Below are 22468 nucleotides of genomic sequence, written 5' to 3' on the forward strand. Positions count from 1 at the left end.
AAACATGAACATTTTGTTCTAATGTAAAAAAGAAAAAAAAGTACTTGTTGCAAAGTATTTGTTGCAACATGAACATAATTCTATCGAAAGATAAGATGCACGTTTATAAGCCTCAGCCAGGCAGGCAATGTTATGTTGTAGGTGCAATTGGAGGGAAAACAGTAAATTAAAGGTACACTCCATTGTAGAGATTTTGTTGCCAGACTTTACAGCTCATTAAAGGGAATGTTAAAGCCGCCACTGTACAGGCAGAGGACCCTTTGAGATCTCGTGAGTTTCCTCTTTGTATTGTAAACCATATATTATTTGATGAAGAAAACGTGTGGTCGGATTCCTATATCCATTAAAATATATTCAATTATACGAGATAGCGCATTTTTTTTGTCATCTAGTTCTGAGTTAGAAGACAAATTTGTCTCACTTTTCGTCAGGCATTCTCGGAGGACGCCCGATTCTAGCCCCAATGCATTCTGGTGCTGTCCCCGCTCTTCTGTTGGGATTCACCGCTAACGTGAAGCTGGTAAGAATAAACTGGACATAGCAATTAAAGGGGAAATGTTGCAAGAATATAACTCCGCTTTGGTCCTAAAATCGCATTTAGGGCAATTGTAAACACGTATGTTGCACCATATCATTACAAACTTTGCACAAGTAGCATGTTTAGTGCTGTTTTATTGATACGAACTCTGATGTTGCACACATCGCATGGCGAGAGACAGGAAAGGGTTAATTTTTTCCGCCGCCGACATTTTTATTCGGCGCTCTACCGCAACTTTTTAACTTACATGTGCAACGAGCTGGCACTATGTTTTTACAACTATGCATCACATTTGGGCTGTAGCCTGTACATGTGTGTTTTTAAATGTACTGCAGCTCGCACATTCTCAGTTCTTTGTTGCACAGAGCGGCTTCACCTCATGCATTGATCAGCGTTTGCAAGCGAGAGCTAGCATGAAAACTGAAACTGCATTTCCAGCAAAACAAACAAACGTGAAAAATATGTAGATGTCACCATCAGCACATGTGTGTCTTACAGTTGAGCGCCCAGTAGTTTATAATGTGGTGTACATTACACCGAATAGTTTACATCGGGGCAGCGCTGATATTGTTAGCCACTGCCCCAGGGTTGAATGAACTTAGCAGCATTTTGTCTCTTGAACACTCCCACTCTGTACTAACCGAGGCCCCTTCAGCAGTTTAAAGAACAAACCGGGGTTATACGTAACCAATAACTCGTCTGGCTTCTCTGTCAGGTGGCCAAGTGTTTCCTATTTTCATATTATCGCGGGTCATTCATGTGTTACTTTTGATTAATTTGAAAATGTGAGAGTCGGTAAACAACGTTACCAGCTCATTGTAAAGTTGTATTTTGCCATGGGTGTGTGGCACAGAGAGAGAGTTATTCATAAGAGTATTGGATGCTTTGTAATTTGTAACAGTTCATTATTGTGCACGTCAGACTCTAATAATCCCCATCAATATTAATGTTTTTACAAAACGGCCAATTTAATAAATCTTGTGCCTGAAAATGAAAGTGCACTTTTTTCTTAATTTGTACAGAATCAATGTAATTGTATTCTTAATTTGTACAGCATCAATGTAGTTTTGCCCCAAACATGCATATATCTGGATAATCGAATGCAATCCAATATCATAGACCTCCAAAAATACTACACATGAATTGATCATTTAATGTTGAGAGAGGTGCTGATTTAATTCTGGTCGTGTTTGTAGCTGTAACGTCTGGTGTTGGGTTGCTTTGGTTAGGTGTACCTAATATTTCTTCAGCAAAACATTGTTACTTACTAATATTAAATGTTGGTTCAGCTCTGTAGCTATTTCTGTCACTGTGACAAAAGGTGACAAGAGCTGAAATTATGAAGTAAATTAATCGATTGTGAGGATTTGCTGCTAGGTTTTGGACTGTTAATCAGACAACTCAAGAAAACATTTAAAGGTGTTCTCGGGACAACAGAGTTAAATCAGCAGCTCTCTGACACAGTCTTATAAATAATAATATTATAAAGGCGGGATTCATTGCAGTGTTGTTCCTTCACATTGTATAGAAGCTCATTTTGTATTTTGTCATGATTCACTTGAAATGATGCACAGAGGAGCACATTTGTGGATTATCTGAAATGGCATTGCAGTGCGGTGAATGAACTGAGGTTTCTTTTATTCTATGCAATTAACAACATTTTCTTCTAGCCCCTTGGGACATCCAAGCAGTTTTTCAAATCACCAATTTTGTTGTTCTGTCCTGGTCATTGACGTGGTCCTAGTGGTGAAGACCCAGAGTTTCTTCAGACATGTCCGTGAGGGAATCCTTTAACCCCGAAAGCTATGAGCTGGACAAGAACTTCAGACTCACACGCTTTGCTGAGCTCAAGGGCACAGGCTGCAAGGTTGGCTCTCCTTATCAAAATCTGCTATGGATGCATTATTGTCTTTGTATAGCTATACAAATTAATAAGTATTCTGCTAGATAAGAAATAAGATGTAAAAATGATAATGGTGGTTATTGTCTTTGGTTACAGGTGCCCCAAGATGTGTTACAGAAGCTGCTAGAAGCCCTTCAGGAGAACCACTATCAAGAGGATGAACAGTTCCTGGGGGCAGTTATGCCCCGATTAGGTATTTATGATCTTCATATATACAGCACTATAATAACAAATATGTTACAAAGTGCTTAACAATGATATGGCTTAAACTGATTAACGATATTGGAGGGAATTACCTTTTTTGTATAATTATTCTCATTTTCATTGAAAAATGTTAAAGTTAAAATAATTTGAGTGTGATTTTTGCAAGAATCTGTACCAAACAAAGATTTTTTCTTTAGTCTGTAGGATAGTATTTGTAGGCCTGGATGTCTAGGCAGCACCATGTTACTTAATTCAGAAAGGTTTGACACGTATTTTTCCTTTTAATAAATATTGCGTGCACCCCCCCTTTTAGTATATTGTAGCAGCAAAGTAACACAGTCAGAAAAGTGGCAGCGTTGGCAACATTGTGGATGCCGGCTCCCATAAAACACCAAAGAAGAAAAAGATAGCCAGGAAGACAGCCTCGACACACTCACCCCACTGCATTCTGGGAGTCAAAACGGCCGGGGCTTGTCATACGAAAAGATGAATAAATAACCGTTCAGTTGTGTATTTATCGTTCTGGACTTAATGTGCAAAGTCTCCTAAAAGAAACTGCAGTTCCAGACCGGATAACAAAGCTTCTAAAAAAAAAAGGCCTACGATCACACTGTAGCCCTCTTTGGAAAGGCCCAGGTGTTAGCTTTCATGCTAAATAAACAGGGCGACGCTAGCTTGAAGCGATGCAGAGATTACCTAACTTGATTCATGGATTCATCAATATGGATTTATTGTGCAAAGACACTTAGTTCCAGCCTGGATTAAAAACCTTCTGGAAGTCCTACAATCGCACGGAAGACCTTGTTGAAACGGCACTTCTCTTATAAAAAAAAAAGTATCTACACTACATGGCTCTGGAGATAAATCTATAGTAGGCAATTTGTTGGCAAACATTCCATAATAATCTTTCAGCATATTGTAATTCAAGTGGTCTGAAAGAAAACTATACTTCTGCATGGCTCTTGGCTCTGTTTTCAGGCTTTAGAAAATCTAGCCCGTGACGGGAGACTTTGGCCAATGACGGGTCATTTCAGAGTTCCTGTTGGATGTTGTGCTCATGCATATGTGCCTCTGCGACAGAGAGCTGCAGGAAGAGGTCTCGCTCTACTTCAAATCGTGGCGTTTTTTTTTAGCTTTCTACCCACTGCAGCTTTAAGAATTTGTTTGTACAGTACCTGAGCATAAACCTCTTCAAAATATCACATACAGTGCTCTTTTATTTTGAAGGCATAGGAATGGACACATGTGTGATCCCTCTCAGACATGGAGGCCTTTCTCTGGTCCAGACAACAGATTACATCTACCCCATTGTGGATGACCCCTACATGATGGTATGGATCTCCTCTTTTATGGCTATTATTTTTGCCCCATCGTTGTCCTATTCATTATATATACATGTGGCAAATGGAAGGGTGCCACAGTTATAATTCTTTGTCTATATTGTTGGTTGTGACGCAGGTTTACTTTACACACCAACCGACACCAATTTTCAGTATTTCTCATTTCTAGGGAAGAATTGCTTGTGCCAATGTTTTAAGTGACCTGTATGCCATGGGAGTAACAGAGTGTGACAACATGTTGATGCTTCTGGGAGTCAGCAACAAAATGTCAGAGAAGGTAAGAGGCATGTCAGTTGATGCGTGTACTTTTGGATCTTGTTTGCAAAAAACTGTAAAGAACCACATCCAAATACACTCATAAGAGAGAATCAAAATGAAAAAACATGTTACTCAACACTTATTAAAGGGAAAAGTGTTGCAATAATGCATTATTTATTTTTTTCGTTGCTCCCCGCCCTGCTCTGGATTCCTTGGGTCTTCACAGGAGAGGGACAAAGTCATGCCACTAATCATCCAGGGATTCAAGGATGCATCAGAGGAGGCAGGCACATCTGTAACAGGCGGACAGACGGTGCTCAACCCCTGGGTGGTAATGGGAGGAGTTGCTACAACAGTCTGCCAACCCAACGAGTTTATCATGTAAGAATGAGATCCATACTGCATATTTACTTACTTGTGTATAATTTTTTTTTTTATATTTTGCTAAAACTCAAAAAACCATGATGATGCCATGTTTGACATTTCTCAGGCCAGACAATGCAGTGCCAGGAGACGTGTTGGTGTTGACCAAGCCACTTGGAACACAAGTGGCCGTTGCAGTACACCAGTGGCTAGATATTGTAAGTCCACCTGCTCACTCATGAATAATTTTGTCTGGACACTTCTGTTTTTAGAATACACACCAATACCATTGGCTGTAAATGTATTTTTTGTATTGTTCAGCCTGAGAAGTGGAACAAGATCAAGCTGGTGGTAACCCAGGAGGATGTAGAGCTGGCCTACCATGAAGCCATGATGAACATGGCTCGGCTCAACAGGACAGGTAAAACCTCTATGAATGTGTCCACGTACTTGATTTTCAGTCCTAACGGCCTTTTTTCTTCTTTTATTTTTTTTGTTAATCAGTGTGTTAAGCTGGGCATAACTACATCAGCAGCCTCAGCTTAGCTGTATTGCACCCTCTGTGGCTACGTAGCTTCTGTTAATAATGTAAAAATATATGCAAAATAAATTCTGGGAAAACTTTAAAATACCAAAAGATAATGTTCCATGTGAGACGTGCATACTACAGCTTCATGCTTGCGTCACACACAAAATATGTTATTTTGATTGTTTTCAAGATGGCACACAATGTTTGGCCCACAATGAGTGACAGCCTTTGTGAATATTTGCACAAACTGAATAGTCAATATTTGTTCATACCACTGAGTAATCTTCAACTGTTAAAACCGAGTTGTGCACATCCCTTATCAACCAACTAATCCTCTAAATGCCCTTCTAAGTCCCTCTCTCACTCTGTCTGTCTTCGCTTGTAGCGGCTGGTCTCATGCACACCTTCAACGCTCATGCAGCCACCGACATCACAGGGTTTGGCATCCTTGGTCATGCTCAGACATTGGCACGGCAACAACGAAGTGAGGTGTCATTTGTCATCCACAACCTCCCAGTGCTCGCCAAGATGGCCGCCGTTTCCAAGGCCTGTGGGAACATGTTTGGACTCATGCACGGCACCTGCCCTGAAACATCAGGTGTGTGTGTGTGTATATACATGGCTCTGTTTTCTTTCTTCTGTAACCATTGTATATGTTGAATGTAAAGGTTACAGTATATGGCACATTTGTAGAGTGAGACAAAATGCTTTGCAGGTCAATGTAAACAAATGACAAAATGCCCAACATAACAAAACACCAAGGTAAGGCTGATGCATTGTTCTGAGGGCCACAACAACAAATATTCAGTCATCCTATCTGTAGGGATGCCATGGTAAGAAAATTTCCCACCGGTTAATACACCCGTAACAACACCGCTGTTACCAATTACACTGGACATTTCACAAGAAAATATATTTGTCCTCAACGCTCAGTATCTGTAGAGCACAGAGTGCAGCTGCCCCTGGCTCCGCAGCAGCCGCCAAAGTTTACAGTTTACAGATTGCCTCATTATTATCAGGGTCCCTATTAGTATTTGGTTTAAATCTGAAATATTGGCTATATTGGCGCTTTTGCTTTTCTCTTTGACACTGAATCCTCTGCCATCGTCTTGTTGGTAAGCTCTCCTCTCTAAGTGACTCCTGCCACTCTGTGCTGCTTTAAGGAGCAGACACTTTCAGTTTATAATTGTAGCGTCTGTTGTCCGACTAAAGCATGATTTATGCTTCTGTGTTAAATTGACGTCCTGGCTACGTACGTGGAGACACCGACCCTACGCCGTAGACTGACGTGCACCTCTCGAAAAATTTAACTGCACGTCGCTCGATCGTGGCTTGGTAGCGTTGCATTTCCCCTGACTCATTTCCTGGTTCTCCTTCAACATAAACAACATGAAATCAAGGAGAGGGTTAAATTTTCCTGCTACAGATTTCCGACCGTGGTCAGAAAGCACAGGGTGAGACCCTTTGTTTCTCTTACTATGACTCTAGCGCCGGTAACCGCTCCGAAGCTAATTACGTCACTCTCTCACTCGCTCTACCACACACACACACATGCCGGCCCTGCTATTCTGTTAAAGAGATCGACGCACACACCAACGCACAAGTATAAACTTCAGGCCACTTAGGTAGGCTACGAAGAAAGCTCTGCGTGGAGCCTCCGCAGAACCATAACTTGTGCTTAGGTATATAACACACTTAGTACTCTACAACTTGAAGTCAGTGAATCTGGGCGCTGATACGCAAAAATTAGCTAAATGGGTTTTATTTCTATAACAACAAAACAATACTGGTGGGCAAGTTATCTAATCTGTGTTACCCGACCACCGTGTAACACCAGAACCACTGACTACCGTGGCAAGCCTACTTTGCTTACGCATTCTGAATCAGCTGCAGTTTCTCATAATTTGTTCAGTCATAGTTTGTCTAATTGGGACAAGATTAATATAACTAACTTTACAACATAGAGAGAGACAACAGTAGCCTGGCTCCGCCCTCATACGTACTTCCACTCAATTTTCATTTTCCTTTTCCTTCAGTACTCCGTCTGGGCTTGCGGTATATTCTTGGGTTTTCTCCGGCCAAATACTTGGCGGTCCAATCAGCGAACAGAGGGAGTGGCTGAGAACGATGACGTTGAGGCACTAGAAAGATGCAAGCGAAGCCATTCACTCCGTTGTGGAAACGCTGCCGAATATCCAGAAGTTAAAGCTCGAGCAAGAACAATCTTTGCTGAGTTGTGTTGGTGGCCATGATGTTGTGGCCGTCCTCCCCACGGGGTTCGGGAAAAGTGTGATTTTCCAGCTCGCTCTGTTAGTGGTGAAGGAGTTGGCTAAGGCCAACGCTAGCGATGCTAATGCTAAATATAAGCCAATAGTTGTTGTCGGTCTCCCCTCTTGTTGCGCATGACATACGTCACGACCAAACGTTAGCGATTGGTTATGGCAGATCCAGAGTGGCTCTGCCAGACCCAATAGTTTTAAACTTCAACAGAGTACCCACCTTCAAGGAAGTTAACACTTGTCAATGCGTGATGAGTGACTAGACTCTCTGTACAAATGAATGTACAAGAGTCTGGTAGGACCAGGTTAAGACAACAAGCCATTATAGAAATACATATTTTAAGCAGGAAATAGCTAAAATGTCACAGTAATTTGCTCATTTAAAGCCCTAAGAATATGACTTAGTATAGATGGAAGTTGGACTGAAGGTAATTTGTATCCTTTTGAAGCGACGCTTATCCAATCCTTTAAACCCAACTTGTATAATTGTTGTGGTTTGAAACATAGTGTCTTTCACATAACAATGCTAAGGAAAAAAAAATAAAACTACTAATGATATGTCCAAGTGGAAACAGGTAAAGGGAGAATAAGCCTGGACTGAGAATTGAGCCCCGTGGGACACAAAGAGGAACTCAAAAAGATAGATAAATCCCTACAGAGTCTTAATACCATCAGTCAGAAAGATAGGATGAAGCCCACTGCACTGCAGCACCATCTAATGTCACCTGGGCCCTGTGCCTACAATAATGTGATCAGCATCAGTTTCACGGGCAGCACTTAGATCTAGCAGTAAGAGAACTAAGCACTTACCAGCATCACTACACATTAAAAACATAATGTAAGACCCTTGTGACTGACTTCTTTTACTTTTACAGGAGGCCTGCTTATCTGTCTGCCTCGGGAGCAGGCTGCCCGCTTCTGTGCCGAGATCAAATCCCCAAAATACGGCGAAGGCCACCAAGCGTGGATCATCGGGATTGTAGAGAAAGGAAACCGCACTGCTCGCATCATAGACAAACCGCGGATCATAGAGGTGGCACCACAAGCAGCCACGCAGAATGTCAACCCAACTCCCGGTGCAACTTCTTAATCCACCTTTGCTGCATCATAAACCGGAAGCCTAATGCTGTGCTGAGTGTTTTTAGACACATAAACTACAAAACCATCCTAGAGTCTTGAAATATATACACAACATAGTATGTACACAGAAAAGACTGGGTTGGCGTGTATCTACATGAAAAACAGCCCCACACAGTGGCCCAAGGGGCATGTCATCACCTAGTGGACTCAACCTGCAGTATCCCCATGATAAAAATTGGTAAGAATTGGAGCGTACTTAAAGTCCATTTGCCTTTCATGTCTGTTGTATTCTGTTATGTTAAATGTGCGTGACTGGCAGGCAGCTTCTGATAAGAGAGTGATAATGATGATGATGAAGACAATAATGTGATACTGTTGATTCATTTTGAATCTAAAGAAGTCTGGTGTCTGTTGCCTCTTAGGGTCTTTTAAAATTGCTCTCATCAAGCAAGTGGACCGCGTGATGGTGTTTTTGTTTGTCCATTCATGTACAGTTATAAAGCCTAGTTTTAGTTCATTGCTGTAACCGATGCCTTGAAAGAAACAGAGTGCGACCAGAATGGTTTGTTTTTTATTACTTTCACTTTTTGTATTGTCCCCACCTCAACTAATAAATATTCAAATAGAAGAGCGTTTGGTTTTGCTCACTCTTTGGGAGCTGCATTTTTTGTTAACGGAATGAATCAGCTCTGAAATTATCTACTTGCATCATAAAACTGCAGATTGTTTTTACATAAACAATTAATGTTGCCTCATTCTGCATTAACCTGAAGTCAGAGAAATATTGTGGTTTGAAGTCATAAAGGAGAAGAAATGGGCATACCCCTCAGGAGATGAACCTTTTACCATTTGCATTCCCAATATGTTATCATATTTAAGGTAATATGGTATATAGCGTTAAAGCAGTCTGGGTTGTTAACATCAAGTACTCTAATCAGTGAGTTTGTTGCCTTTGTTCATGATCTGGTGCATTTAGTTTTGCTTCTCAATGTTGCTGCGAGCAGTCTGACTTACTGTTACAAAGCTTCAAGTTGATTAAATTGCAGATTTTTTCAGTTTATCCTAATAGCCTGGATGAATCTGGAAGGCCTCTGTAAATGTTCATATGGATATCAGGAACAAGATATGACCTCCACCCCACCTCTTAAAATAAACGTCTCTTATAATATATTGTTTTTCTGTGTCTATTTTTGATGTATTGAAAGCGTTTATACGATTGGTCATATGTAAAGAATAGAAAAATATTTATCAGTTTCCAGTATGATTAATTAATTTCTAGTGATTCGTAGGACTACATTTTAAATTGGGCAAAAGCCACAGATGGTGAGCTTTATGTAACTGATGTATAATGACAACTTAAAATGAACAGCAATTCATAAATACTTGCATGTGACAACGGATAGTTTCAAACAGTACTGAGTTCTTTAAGCAGACATATTTTCAGATTAGATTAGCTTTATATACAGTATATGGCATAAACTGACAAAAAGGGAGAAGAAACAAACTTTGAAAGATTACATCTTTCCCGCAGCACCAAATCAACAGCTCTGGAAGGTACAATATAAAATAGAAATAAATTAGAGAAGTAACATTATGCCTTTAGTCTGGCTGAGTGGAATGACCAGCTCATATAATGTGACCCACTGAAAAAGCAAAAAGATCCTAAGTGCAACCTGTCACCAGAACTTTGTTTTCTTTTTATGGCTGAAGCATGACAAAGAGACTCCGGTTGTATGTGAGGAGCCAAATCCAGCATACCACTCATCACAGTGTCTGTTATATGTGCTTTTTCCCATTTTCCAGCTGTACATGCTCAGTGTGCTCCACCGTCTTCTTATCATTTTCAGGCTTGAAAAGTGCTTGGATATCCAGCATGGCCTTACGAATGTGCTGACTAAACCGGCATGAGTCCTGCAGGTCACAGAGAAATAGTGTTGAGTTTTGAAAGATAGCATAAACGGTATACACATGAATCTATGCATTGCTCTTCGTGCTCTTACTGTGTCAGGACTGGAGAACTTGCTAGAGATGTGGAATGTGATGAGGTTTTCCCCAACAATTATATAAGACACACCATAACCATCATCAGCTACCTAGAGGTAGACAAAAGATGCTATTATATTACTGCACAAAACGCTTCCAGATCACTGTGCACATTTCTGAAAAATAAAACAATTGAACTCACTGGGCCAAATCCACCACCAGCACCCACATATTTAGGGAATTTGTTGATGTCAACTAAATTAAGCTGCTGCTGCGGAGTTTGGCTGGTAGACAACTTCCAGGGCTCTGAAAGCACCTAGAAGCAAATATATTATGGCAGATAAGTAAGGAGAAGGTTGTGATAAGTAAGTTAAAAGAAAAAATGTGAATCAGAAACCAATAAAACGATTAAGAGATGATGAAGGATAATAGTTCTAACCTTCTTAAGGAATGGCGAGTCGACACCAAGGTATTTGGACACAATGTAGAGACAGAAGAGGTGACGGTCGATACCAGAGCCAGTCATGGCCAGACGATACATGTGTTGATGCTTATCTGCTGCCTTCCGAAACAGGGCAAGTCTCTGGGCATTCTGATCACAAAAACAACCGGCACAAAAGAATAGCATCCAGGCTCGTACATTAACACATGTATATTACAATGACCGTATTTTTGACAATGCAAGTTTCAATTCAACCCTGCCAGACTCCAGGGTGCTGATGGAAGTGTAGCCAGGCAGCTAGTGTTTTTTTTCTTCATATTTTTACTGTTTATAGTTTGAGTGTGGTGTTTTGCTTTGGGTTGTTGTGTTTTCTTTGCTTGCCTGGCACGGACACTGAGGACACCTCCCAAACACACCAGCCCACTTCCCGGCCTCCATCAGCATAAAGACTGTAGTCCCTTTTTTTCAGAACAGACTGCTTTACATGGGATCTTCCTTTTTTATTTTTTATTGTCAACTACATGTCCACTAATTCACATTTCAAGGGCGTAACTTTGGGTTTAACATTGGGGTGTAGTCTAATTATATATATATATATATACACATAATTTTTTTCCCCGGCTCTGAATGGGCCTTTTTGGGGAAACGTATGAAAGTGGTGGGTAGGACATTTTCAGCTTCAAACCCATTTTCTGCATTCTGATCTTTTTTATGCACCAATTTATGTTGGAAATACCTTTATTTATGGGAAGGAAAATACAAGTAACAATTCAAAGTATAAAAATATAATGGAATATTAAGGCAGTAAGGGGGGCTTTTACATAAGGGACCAAGGCCCGGATCCTAAAGTTGACTCCAAAGTCCTGCTCGTTTGATAAGTGTGAAGACATCCATGCCCAAGTCCACTTGAAAAGGTGGTCTTTACGGTTCGCATCAGGTGTAAAACCAACTGTACCAAAACACTCAAGCTGCAGCATAAAAAAAAAAAATCCATATAGACCATTTTAAAACTAAAACCGTCTGGGTATGTGTATCAAGCCTGGGGATTTAAAGGAGCTAAATTTCTACTTTGTGACACTGACATGCAGAGACACAATGTCCCTTCTGCAGGTCCTGGTGACCAAGTCCTAAACAGCACACTGTGACCTCTCACAGCCTGCCCTATTAAAATGTGCCCTTTTGTACTTTCAACAGTAAGTGTGCAAGTTATGGTTGTGTAGCCTATGTTTCTGTTTCCTGTTTTATTTTGGTAGTCTGGTTTTCTGTCTTGTCTTGTCTTGTTTTACTTCCTGTATTTTGGTTTTCCCGCCTTTGTGATTGTCTGATGTCTTTCACCTGATTCCCAGCCCTTGTGTCACCTGCCTCTTGTTACCTCGTTACCCTGTGTATTTAGTCTTTGTGTTGCCCTTACAGTGGGTAGGGTGTTTGTATTGGATTCTGTTCGCGTGCGTGCGTGTAGTCAACCTCTATTATGCCTGCTGTCTTTGCACTTGTGTCTACATTCTCTGAAATCGCAACAGTGCAGATGCACACCATGTCACAGATTGTGAATTTGTAAGCCTGATCCTGATAACCTACAAATCTGACACCAGATATGTCCAAAGTCAAATTACTCGTCTGTTAATCCATTGTTACAAATGCATATTAAGCAATTAACCGTTGTTTAAACCCACAGAACTTAATTCAACTGACCTCGATCCTTGTTTTTATGTTGTGTGCTGCTGATTTATTTGAAGTGTTTTTTGTGTGTGGTTGTGTTCTGCTTACTGTTGCACCTGCATCCTCCATAGCTCTGACAAATGCAACAGCCTCAGAAGTGCAGGAGCGTACCGTCTCTGTCCGACCATCTCTGAACATGCGAGTCATTGATGACTCGTACGTCAGACAAAACACTCCCTGGTCCTAAAAGGAAGATGGATTTAAGTCATTTAGTGATGGTGGATGATGTAAACAAACTTCCAAAAGACAACAGTAAGCAATAATGGGTAACATTTTATAATAACCATCAATAATAAATGGTAAATTGATAAAGTGACTATTTGTAACTTTTAAATGTTTCTGAAACTGTGTAATGTTCCATCTGATGATCACAAATGAACTTTTTTTTTTTTAAATGGTTTTTATTAATGTCTCTGCCTGGTCAGATTTTCCCCACAAAATGATTTACGGCAGGTAGACGGCGCTACAGAGCACACATTCTGACTGGTCACAGATTTCGGCTGAACACCGGAAAAGCCTGTGTTAATGAGTATGCAGGTAAAAGGTAGAAGGAGATATCTTTATGTAGGCCTAATTGTACTTTAATTTTATTTTAGAAGTTATCTGTTGTAGTTATGGCTGATAGGGGCAGGACCATCACAGGAAAGAAGGAAATTAAACTAAGAACAACTAAAAGCTAAAAGGGAAGTGAGAGACATCGGGCGAAACCGAGTCAATCTCGGTCGGTCTTTCAACAGATGGAGACAATTACGGGATTGTAAATGATTCAAAACCGACGTTCAAAATCACGTTGGTTGCTACAACAATCTCTTATTGCTTTGGCTCGTGACACAGTGAAAGTGATATTCGGTTTAGCTCACGATACATCTACAGTAGGCTAATGGCGCTTTTCCATTACATGGTACCTACTCGCCTCGCCTCGACTCTACTCGCCTTTTTTGGTTTTCCATTACGAAAAAAAGTACCTGGTACATGCACAACAGGTACTTTTTTTAGTACCTCCTCAGTCGAGGTTCCAAGCGAGCTGAGGCGAGCCGAGAAGGTGACGTGAAACCCTACAGGCTACAGATTGGTCGGAAAGAATCGTCACTGCATTGCTAGCGACAGACGGCATTTTTAAATAGTTTAGCCAGCAGTGTTTTTTTGCTGCCGGAGGCTCCGCGCAGAGCTTTCTCCGTAGCATACAAGTGGCCTGATGTTTATACTTGTGCGCTGGTGTGTGTCGAGTCGCCATGTGTGTGTGTGTGTGTGTAGCTGGTGAGCGAGGGAGAAGTGAGAGAGTGCCAGCGATTAGCTCCGCAGCGAGTAGTGACTCTAGAGTCATATAGTGAGAGAAACAAAGTGTCTCCCCTGTTCTTTCTGACCACGATGGGAAATCTGGAGCAGTAAAAGTCAACTATCTTGTTGATTTCATTTTGTTTACGGAGAAGGAGAACCAGGAAATGAGTCGGGGGGGGAATGCAACGCTACCAAGCTACGCCCACGGCAGTCGCTATGACAACCAGCCACGCTGAGGCGGTACTAAAATCTGCAATAGAAAAGGGACGCACAGTGCGCCGAGTCGAGTCGAGGCGAGTAGAGTCGAGGCGAGTCGAGCAGGTACCATGTAATGGAAAAACACCATAAGTTACCGCATGCAACACTTGAAACGCAACGGTGCATTTGTAACATATGTATGCTCTTATTGTAAATTAATTATCTGTTTGAGCAAAACATTCATTGCAACTATATGACCTCCCCGTAACGCTTAACTCTTTCTTTTCACAGCAGGTGTAATAGAAACACTTCCGCTTTTGTCCGAAGGAGAACCAGGAAATGAGTCGGGGGGGGAATGCAACGCTACCAAGCTACGCCCACGGCAGTCGCTATGACAACCAGCCACGCTGAGGCGGTACTAAAATCTGCAATAGAAAAGGGACGCACAGTGCGCCGAGTCGAGTCGAGGCGAGTAGAGTCGAGGCGAGTCGAGCAGGTACCATGTAATGGAAAAACACCATAAGTTACCGCATGCAACACTTGAAACGCAACGGTGCATTTGTAACATATGTATGCTCTTATTGTAAATTAATTATCTGTTTGAGCAAAACATTCATTGCAACTATATGACCTCCCCGTAACGCTAACTCCTCTTTTACGACAGCAGGTGTAATAGAAACACTTCCGCTTTTGTCCAAAGGGGCCGCTGAAATCAACCCAAACTGAGTTACATATAGTCACTTTACTTAAACTTGAATAAATAGTTATTGTTAACAATGAAATGATTAATAATGTTACCTAATTATTAGTATGGCTATAATGTATGTTATTTTAACAGTATATTGCTGCACATATAACATTTGACATACAGTATTATGTTTTATGTGTTAATGATTATCAAATGATTTGTAAATCTTTAAGAAATTGTTTGTAAACCATCAATAAACATTATTTGGATGGCTATAAAGTTTCAACTAATGATTGTAATACATTGTTGGTGGTTAATAAATACTTTGTAAAGCATCTATAAACAGTATTTAGATGTCAGTGCACAAATAATCAACTAAAAATAACCCAACCTCTTTTATACATCACCAAACATATATTTAATGGGGCCAAAGTAATGTTTGATGCTTGTAAACCACTTATTATTCATAAACTGTAAGCATAAGCATTAGTTCCAACTTTATAAACGCCATTCAAATGTGATGGTCTGACAAAACAGTTATCAACCACTGACAAATATATTAACTATCTAAATTAATAAATTAGGCTTTCATATTACACTAAACTAATGGTAAAATAACATGAATTATAACATTGCAAACAAAAGTTTAACTATTAATTTACCAGTCGTTAATGATGGTTATTATAAAGTGTTAGCCAATAATGTTAGTAATGTCATGGCGATGGCAGCCCTACCCTGAACTGTGCCAGCTGCAGGGCCAGCTGAATGAAGGCATCAGGACTGCTTCTGCACTTCTTGATCAGTCCTTTCCCAAACTCAGTGAACAGATAGCCATGGAAGTCCACGTCATCAGCTATCTGCTTGGCTGACAGGTAGGAAGTCTCGATGACGTCTTGGCACTAATAGAGGGGAAAACAGAAGGATAGCCTGATTGATTTTTTTTTTTTTATAAAAACAAAGCTAATACAGCAAATACCAATAAATGCAAATTGAATTGGTCAATGGCAATACATGATTTAAGGCTCTGCTGTACCTCCTTTGGAATCTGCCACTGTAGTCGAGTGGGATGAGGCAGGCCTTTGTTCACATCCCCTTTACAGTGTCCCTCCTCTGTGTAGCCAAGATGGAAGCAGTCTGTTGCAAGGACATACTACACAAACAGAAAATGCTGGCTGAAGATATTTGCAAACTTTTAATCATTGTTTTAAAAAATACAATATTTGCACACATTTTAATACCTCCCACATATGTCCTACAATTGGCGCATCAGCCCAAGAATGTTCAGCATTTACACCCATTTTTCCATTTGGATAAGAAATCAAGGTGAAAGACTTGTCAAACCACCTGTGAAATAAAGAACAGTCTCAACGAATTCTTATAAGGGAAACAGATCACTTAAAATCTAAGTAGTGCTGCAGCCAATAGCTACAACGGCATATTAGGGCCACCTTGAGGGAAAAAAAATGTAAATTACGAGAATAAAGTTGTAACGTTACGAGGAAACGTCATATGTGAACATCACGAGATTAAAGTTAAAATTGTACGAGAATAAAGTCGTAATATTATGAGAATAGTCACGTGTTAAAATGAGAGATGTGGAGCACTTTGTGAAGTTGTACTTAAGTATAGGTTTCACAAATAGGCCTACGAAAATACCTAATCTTTTGGCGCATCAGCACATGCACATTATCATAAGTAGCCTAGAAAAGAATATGCAAGAAACTGTGTCTGTTCAGAAGAAAGAACTACATAGACTTGGAGGAAATTGTCTCTTGTGGAGGAGGAAATGGATGGTAGGGGTTGACTGTAAGGCGTTGTCTTCATCAGCGGTCTATTCAAAGGGGAGGAATCCATTTTGCCCAAGCCTGAAGCATGTCCTTGAAAAACAAAACACAATTTTTCCGACTTTTTTTCTCGTAAATTTACAGCTTTAATCAGAAAATCTGAAAAACTAAAGTGATGACTTTATTATCGTAATATTACTTTATTCTCATAAAATTCTGACTGTAATTTCGCAATGTTCATATATTACTATATTTTATTTTATTTTTTACCTCAGGTGGCCCTAATACTCCGTCGTAGACTTCTCTGCCTACCTGTCGTAACATTTTCCGTGAAGCAGGGACTTGGCATAACTGTCAAGTGATTTGGTGTTTGCAGGGTCATAACCCTGCGGCTCGTCATCTAGTGTCAGGAAGAAGGCAGCTGACTCAATGGCGTCTAGGGACACTTTGTTTCTTCCCTGGCTGAAATATTTAACCCGAGCCAGAGCCCATGGAACTCTAGAAGGGGATGTCAGAGTAAGGCAACTTTCCATCTTATTTTGTGTGTTAGTGCATACGTGTCCTGTGCATGTGTGTGATTGTAGACCTGTTTCCTGCAGTCAGGGCAGCTAATTTAAGTTCAGCTAGCTGGGGTTCTGATGTATCGTTGAGGATTCTTTGAAACTGTGTCTCCAGTTCACTGGGTAAGAGGTGGCGCCCTCCAGTGTACAGCCACACTTGGAAGAAACGGCCCTTGTGGTAGACAACCAGGTGCTTACGGTCAGTCAGGTGCTGAACAGTATCTGCAGGGAAGGGCCAACAAGAAAAGGAAGTGTGGACAGAGGACGAAATAAGAGGCCTAGCGCTTTAGTACAAACAGATTGATAAATGCTCCCTTTATCCCACCTTCCTAATCCTGAGCACCTGCAGTGCTACTGTTAGAGGGTAAATCAACACTGAAACACTAAAGCCAGTTGCACTTCTGTTCAGACCTCAATTAGTGATGTCAAAGCATGTATTCCACTTTTAACACTTGGTGGAAATTACATCTTGTTTTAACCCAGCTATTCTTTATGCATTTGGGTGTTGATTTTCTGTACAGACCTGAGCAGTTTTTTTACCTGTTTCAATCCCGGGGATGCGGGTGGTGTTAAATATCCTTTCCATCTGAGTGGAACACATAGGAACGGTCCCCAAAGCCCTCAGCTGAGAAGAAAAGAGAAAATGAAATCACAGAGAAATGTGATCTATGTATGATTTTAAATACTGTAGGTTAGAGAAGAGTGGTAGTAAAGTCATGGCAAGCCTTATACCGGTGCAAGTTCACCACGTTCCAGTTTGCGTCTGTACTGCAGCATGGCATGAACCACATTCCCTGCCCGTGCAGCCTGTCGGTGTGTTGGGGTCAAGTACAAGAGGTCCTAACACATTCACCACAAAGACGAAGCAGACACATCCAGTCAACACATACAGACAATAGACAGAAAGCAGAGCACGAATACAAATCACAAAAAGAGACATTTATTCCAAATATTATTTAATAATAATAATAATTATTATTATTATTAATTATTTTAGTTACTGGCATTTGGCGAGGTGAAGTTTCGAAAATAAAATGTTTTTTTAGTTCTCGTAAAATAATCATATTCTACATACTTATTTCTTACATTTTACTGTATAATTTCTGTATTGATATAATACAAAAATAAACTCCACTGGTAAAACCTAGTGACCTAGTGACAGTCTATCTTACCATTATATAGAAGTTACTGTTCACCATGATAGGACTCCTGCCCCTGAGGTAGATGTACTCCTCCCACCAGTCACTTACCTAGAGAAGATAACACATTACTATCGTATAACATTAGGATTCAATTGAATTTGAGTTCCAATGTTGTATCACTGGTAAACACCACTCACATAATTTGTCCCCCACCAGGATTTTAGGATTAGATATCTCTGCAGCTGGGCTGCTTTGGAATTTTTAAAGTCAGTTGCCAAAATCTCCATTTGGCTGTACTGTTCACTGTCCAGCAGAGGACGGACTGACTCCAGGTACTGTGGGGAAAACGTGGTGTGTGTTGTCAGGACAAAGGAGCAGTGTTATGTAGAAAACACGGAAATATAGGCTGGACTACAGTAGAGCTGTTTGGAGCAGTTTGTGAACAATGTTTTCTCTGGAAGATGGTAAGTGCCTTTGGGGTGGACTTTGGGATTTTTCACTTTGTAAACCTATAACATGCACAAAAAGATATATAACACAATAAAGGAAAGGGGAAAAGCCAAAAAAGCATAATATCAGCACTTTAAATGTAGTTGTAAAAGTTGTAAAAGGCAGTTAGTTGTTAAATTTATTCAGAGATGAAATTACAAATGGTGATGTTTAGATATATAATAACATGCATGCATTTAGTGTGTTTCTCGCAAGAACCAGTATTCACAAGGACAGCACACACCCTGGCCTCTCCCTGTTTGAACCACTGCCTTCTGGCAGAAGGTTTAGGATAATCAAAACTAGAACTAATAGACTGAAGAAAGGTTTTAATCCCAGAGCTGTGGGCTCTATCATTTCCCACCCTGTGAATTGTATCATCCACACTGGGCACAGGGAGTCTGGGTAAGGAGGCCTGGAAACTGTAGAGCAGCGGTCTGCGCCCAGAGAACATCTTCACCAGACTCTGGTAAAAAAACAACAACACCCAGAACATCATACACATATTATAGTATGCTAGATGATTCTTAATAACAAACAAGAATCGACTATACCCTCTGAACTGAGTGAGGGACGCCAAGATTTAATAGATGGTGTACTTGTAGTCAGACTATATACAGTAATGGCACACATACAATTAAAGATTCAGACAGAGTGAGAGAAAGATCGGAGGACAAACGTACCAGCCACACTTTGGTAGATGTGCTCATTTTTCCATGGGATTCAAAAATCCATCCATGGTAGGAGAGTAGAGCTTTGAGAGTGTATCTCAAGAGGTAGATGAGGAACAGCCACAGCCCAGTGGCAAACAGGATGGTGCTCAGCACCGCTCGAGTTTGCACTGATATATAGTCTCTGCTCAGAAAAGGAACAACACTGCCTTTGTCAGCATTAGGGTATGAAATCAAACTGAAATGCAGAATAACTTTGTTTTTAAATAGCTGACTTCATAGTTAATCTAAGTACACCTAAAGGTCTAGTAGAATACGTGAAAACTAAACCACAACAAGGGAAGACATAATACTGCTGCAGGAGATTTCTGACCTGTGTGGTAGGTTGTCCTTGATTGTGTCAATCATTCCTAGAGAAGGGTCTATATGGATATACAAGGAACTCATCATGGCGATCACAACTATCAGCCAACTGGACGGGCTGGCAGGATAGACTCCAGTCAATATACCATTCTGTGAATGTAAAAAAACACACAACTATGGTCATTTCTGAGCTCATAGTTTGTGGTGTTGTACTGCACTGATTCTCAACCCGGGGAGCTAAACCCCTCAGGGGTCAAGAGATGATGAACATTCTAGTTTATTTATGAGAATGTGAGAGAAAAGTCAGAAAAACAAATCTTTTGGGTCTTTTTAGGTGAAATACCTCTTTAAAATGTGTGGAATTAAACAATCTAAAAGGGTTATAAAGTAAAATCTGGGGGAACTGCTCCCAACTCATGAAAATTAGTAAATATACATTTTTATTATTTTGCTACTACACAACTACATGTTACACAAGTGCAGTTTTGAGAAACATCCATTTTTTTTTAACTGTATGCTCCTTTATATTTGTACTCCATTTAGAGGGACATACATAAATGTACGTTTTAGTTCATTACATTTATTTAACAGCTGTAGTTATTAGTCACAGTACAGAAGATTGAGATTATAGATATAAAAAAGACCACATCTCTTGATTAAACTGAGTGTTAAGTCTTTAAACTTAGCACCATCTCAACTGATACACTGCAATATTTAACGCACACACACACACACACACACACACACACACACACACAAGATTAATCTTCTATGTTCTGTTCACGATGAATAATGAGTTAATGGCAATGCACAGGTGTTGGAAACACCTTTATAGATCTAAAATGCTACACTTGAAAGTGTTTTTGTAACTTATTGAGTGACACTTATACCCAAAGTTAGGTCTGAAGTTTTGGCTACTGTTGTACCTTGAATTGAATGGCTCGCTTCTCCCATGCTGTCACTCCAGACAGGTAGATGTTTTTGATGACCTCTTGACTCAGTTTAACGTCCACACCATCTGGGCGCACAGTGAACTGGAAGCCCACTGCCTGATGCGCTTCAGCCATGTCTGGATAGTACTTACATGGAAATCAAAAGGAAGCTTTTTGAAGTCATCAGCTTTCTGACTGGAAATAATGACTATGACAATGATGTTGAAAATGAATCAAAAAATGTGGGTCCTGATAGAAATATTACTGTTTCATTGTAAAGTGTGTATCATCAATACATATTTCAAAATCTCTGATTCTGAAATATAAAATAAATGAATTTTTTTTTAAGGTCCATCAACTCTTAAGCTCATTTTAAGGTTGCCTATGCTTAATGTCATGTAAGTTGTTTTGTGTCAGCTCTGGATGCTAGTTCTCAATATATACACCCCATATCTTCTAGTATTTAAAGATCAGAGAGTAATCTGTTATTCCCATCAATTCATCATGGGAAGAATTCTGCTTCAGAGATCCTTTGAACCATGCATTAGTTTTAGAATCCTTTGGTATTTAATTCTCTATTAATATGCCAATACGTAAGAGTGACCTGAGGTCTATTTCTTTTTTTCTTTTTCTTTTTTTTTTTACCAATTATAACATATAGAGTAAAAACTGGTAGATGTTCACAGATTGGACTCACAGTGGGGACGTTATTGGAAGGAAAGTTGTACGATCTGTACTGTTTGCTCATAATGTGATAGGGAAGGCCACTGATATAGCAGATATGAGCATAAAAACGTATATTGTAAAGTTGGAAGGGTTCATTTATTGTGTTTTAAATGCAATGACCTTGTGGAATTCTGAACTGAAGTTCTGAACTGAAGTTCATTAACCACTCCATGTTATGGCCAGGATGACGGGTCTAGGATTTCTTTTTCCATGGCATATGACTGAACAGTCACCAAGTGGGACAAAGTTCAATGGCCAGATATAGCAGTACACCAGATGGGCATGAAAATATAAACACAGAGTACAACCAACAGATAAATGCAAAACAGTTTGGCATTAACACTGTGAGAATCTATTCGACAATGTGAAGGTTATAATTGATTTTTGATTTGATTTTATTTTCAACACCTGAACTATGAGTGAAAATGTATTGGTCACACCTTGACTGTGTTATTAAACTTGCTCATCATGATTTCCCCATGACTTTGTTTTACATACTAGGCTTAACGCTTAACGGTCAATTTGTTTGACTTGTTATACTCTTATGTAATTAAAACATGGAGTTTACACTACACTTTTCAAGCAGAAAAACCTCTGCAGCTAACACAACTACATGCAGAAATGAATATGATTTCTAAATAAAAACAGACTCATAATTTACCTGTCAGAACAGAATCAGTATAATCCACCCAGGCAGATGAAAGCCGTGACTTTGGTTTGTGTGAGTGAGGCAGTGAAATTCTTCTGTTCTCAGGCTTGTATACTCTGTGTGACTCCAGTGCCCTTGGTGTGCCTTTCCTCAGGTAGTGAGATCAGAGCTGTCCTCCCATGTGCTTTCCACCCCTCCCTCTCTCCCCCACTCCCCAACACCATTCTCTCACTCTCTCCCCTGTGACATGCTTCTTTTTTTGTAACAAGACACCAAAAACAGGCAGAGCCTAACTTCATGTGCCTTAAGGTCTCTGCTATGTAACTGAATCTGCTGCAGTGCTGTGTTAG

General features: G+C 40.2%; 2 protein-coding genes across 3 annotated transcripts; one reads left to right on the forward strand and one right to left on the reverse strand.

Moving 5' to 3' along the window:
• Nucleotides 1-251: 251 nt before the first annotated feature.
• sephs1 (selenophosphate synthetase 1) lies at nt 252-9662 on the forward strand. Of its 2 annotated transcripts, XM_039807978.1 has the most exons (11): nt 252-270; nt 432-520; nt 2283-2405; nt 2538-2634; nt 3873-3976; nt 4155-4262; nt 4470-4624; nt 4734-4824; nt 4928-5027; nt 5521-5733; nt 8290-9662. In XM_039807978.1, exons 3-11 carry the CDS (start codon nt 2310-2312, stop codon nt 8502-8504), a joined length of 1179 nt encoding a protein of 392 aa, XP_039663912.1. In that variant the 5' UTR covers nt 252-270; nt 432-520; nt 2283-2309; the 3' UTR covers nt 8505-9662. The 2 variants fall into 2 exon arrangements, with proteins under 2 accessions (XP_039663912.1, XP_039663913.1); XM_039807979.1 differs by lacking the exons at nt 252-270; nt 432-520 and adding an exon at nt 533-616.
• A 232-nt stretch (nt 9663-9894) lies between these two features.
• On the reverse strand, nt 9895-22297 carry cpt1b (carnitine palmitoyltransferase 1B (muscle)). The gene is made up of 19 exons (XM_039807977.1): nt 22131-22297; nt 20738-20890; nt 19822-19961; nt 19461-19632; nt 19142-19243; nt 18486-18623; nt 18319-18396; nt 17879-17986; nt 17687-17771; nt 17173-17368; nt 16899-17084; nt 16041-16146; nt 15836-15952; nt 15537-15701; nt 12687-12821; nt 10917-11069; nt 10680-10793; nt 10495-10587; nt 9895-10405 (listed from the first exon to the last, which is right to left on the reverse strand). Exons 2-19 carry the CDS (start codon nt 20876-20878, stop codon nt 10271-10273), a joined length of 2364 nt encoding a protein of 787 aa, XP_039663911.1. The 5' UTR covers nt 20879-20890; nt 22131-22297; the 3' UTR covers nt 9895-10270.
• Nucleotides 22298-22468: the final 171 nt, after the last annotated feature.

This window comes from Perca fluviatilis, chromosome 8 (assembly GCF_010015445.1).
Source record: "Perca fluviatilis chromosome 8, GENO_Pfluv_1.0, whole genome shotgun sequence".
Classification (NCBI taxonomy): domain Eukaryota; kingdom Metazoa; phylum Chordata; class Actinopteri; order Perciformes; family Percidae; genus Perca; species Perca fluviatilis.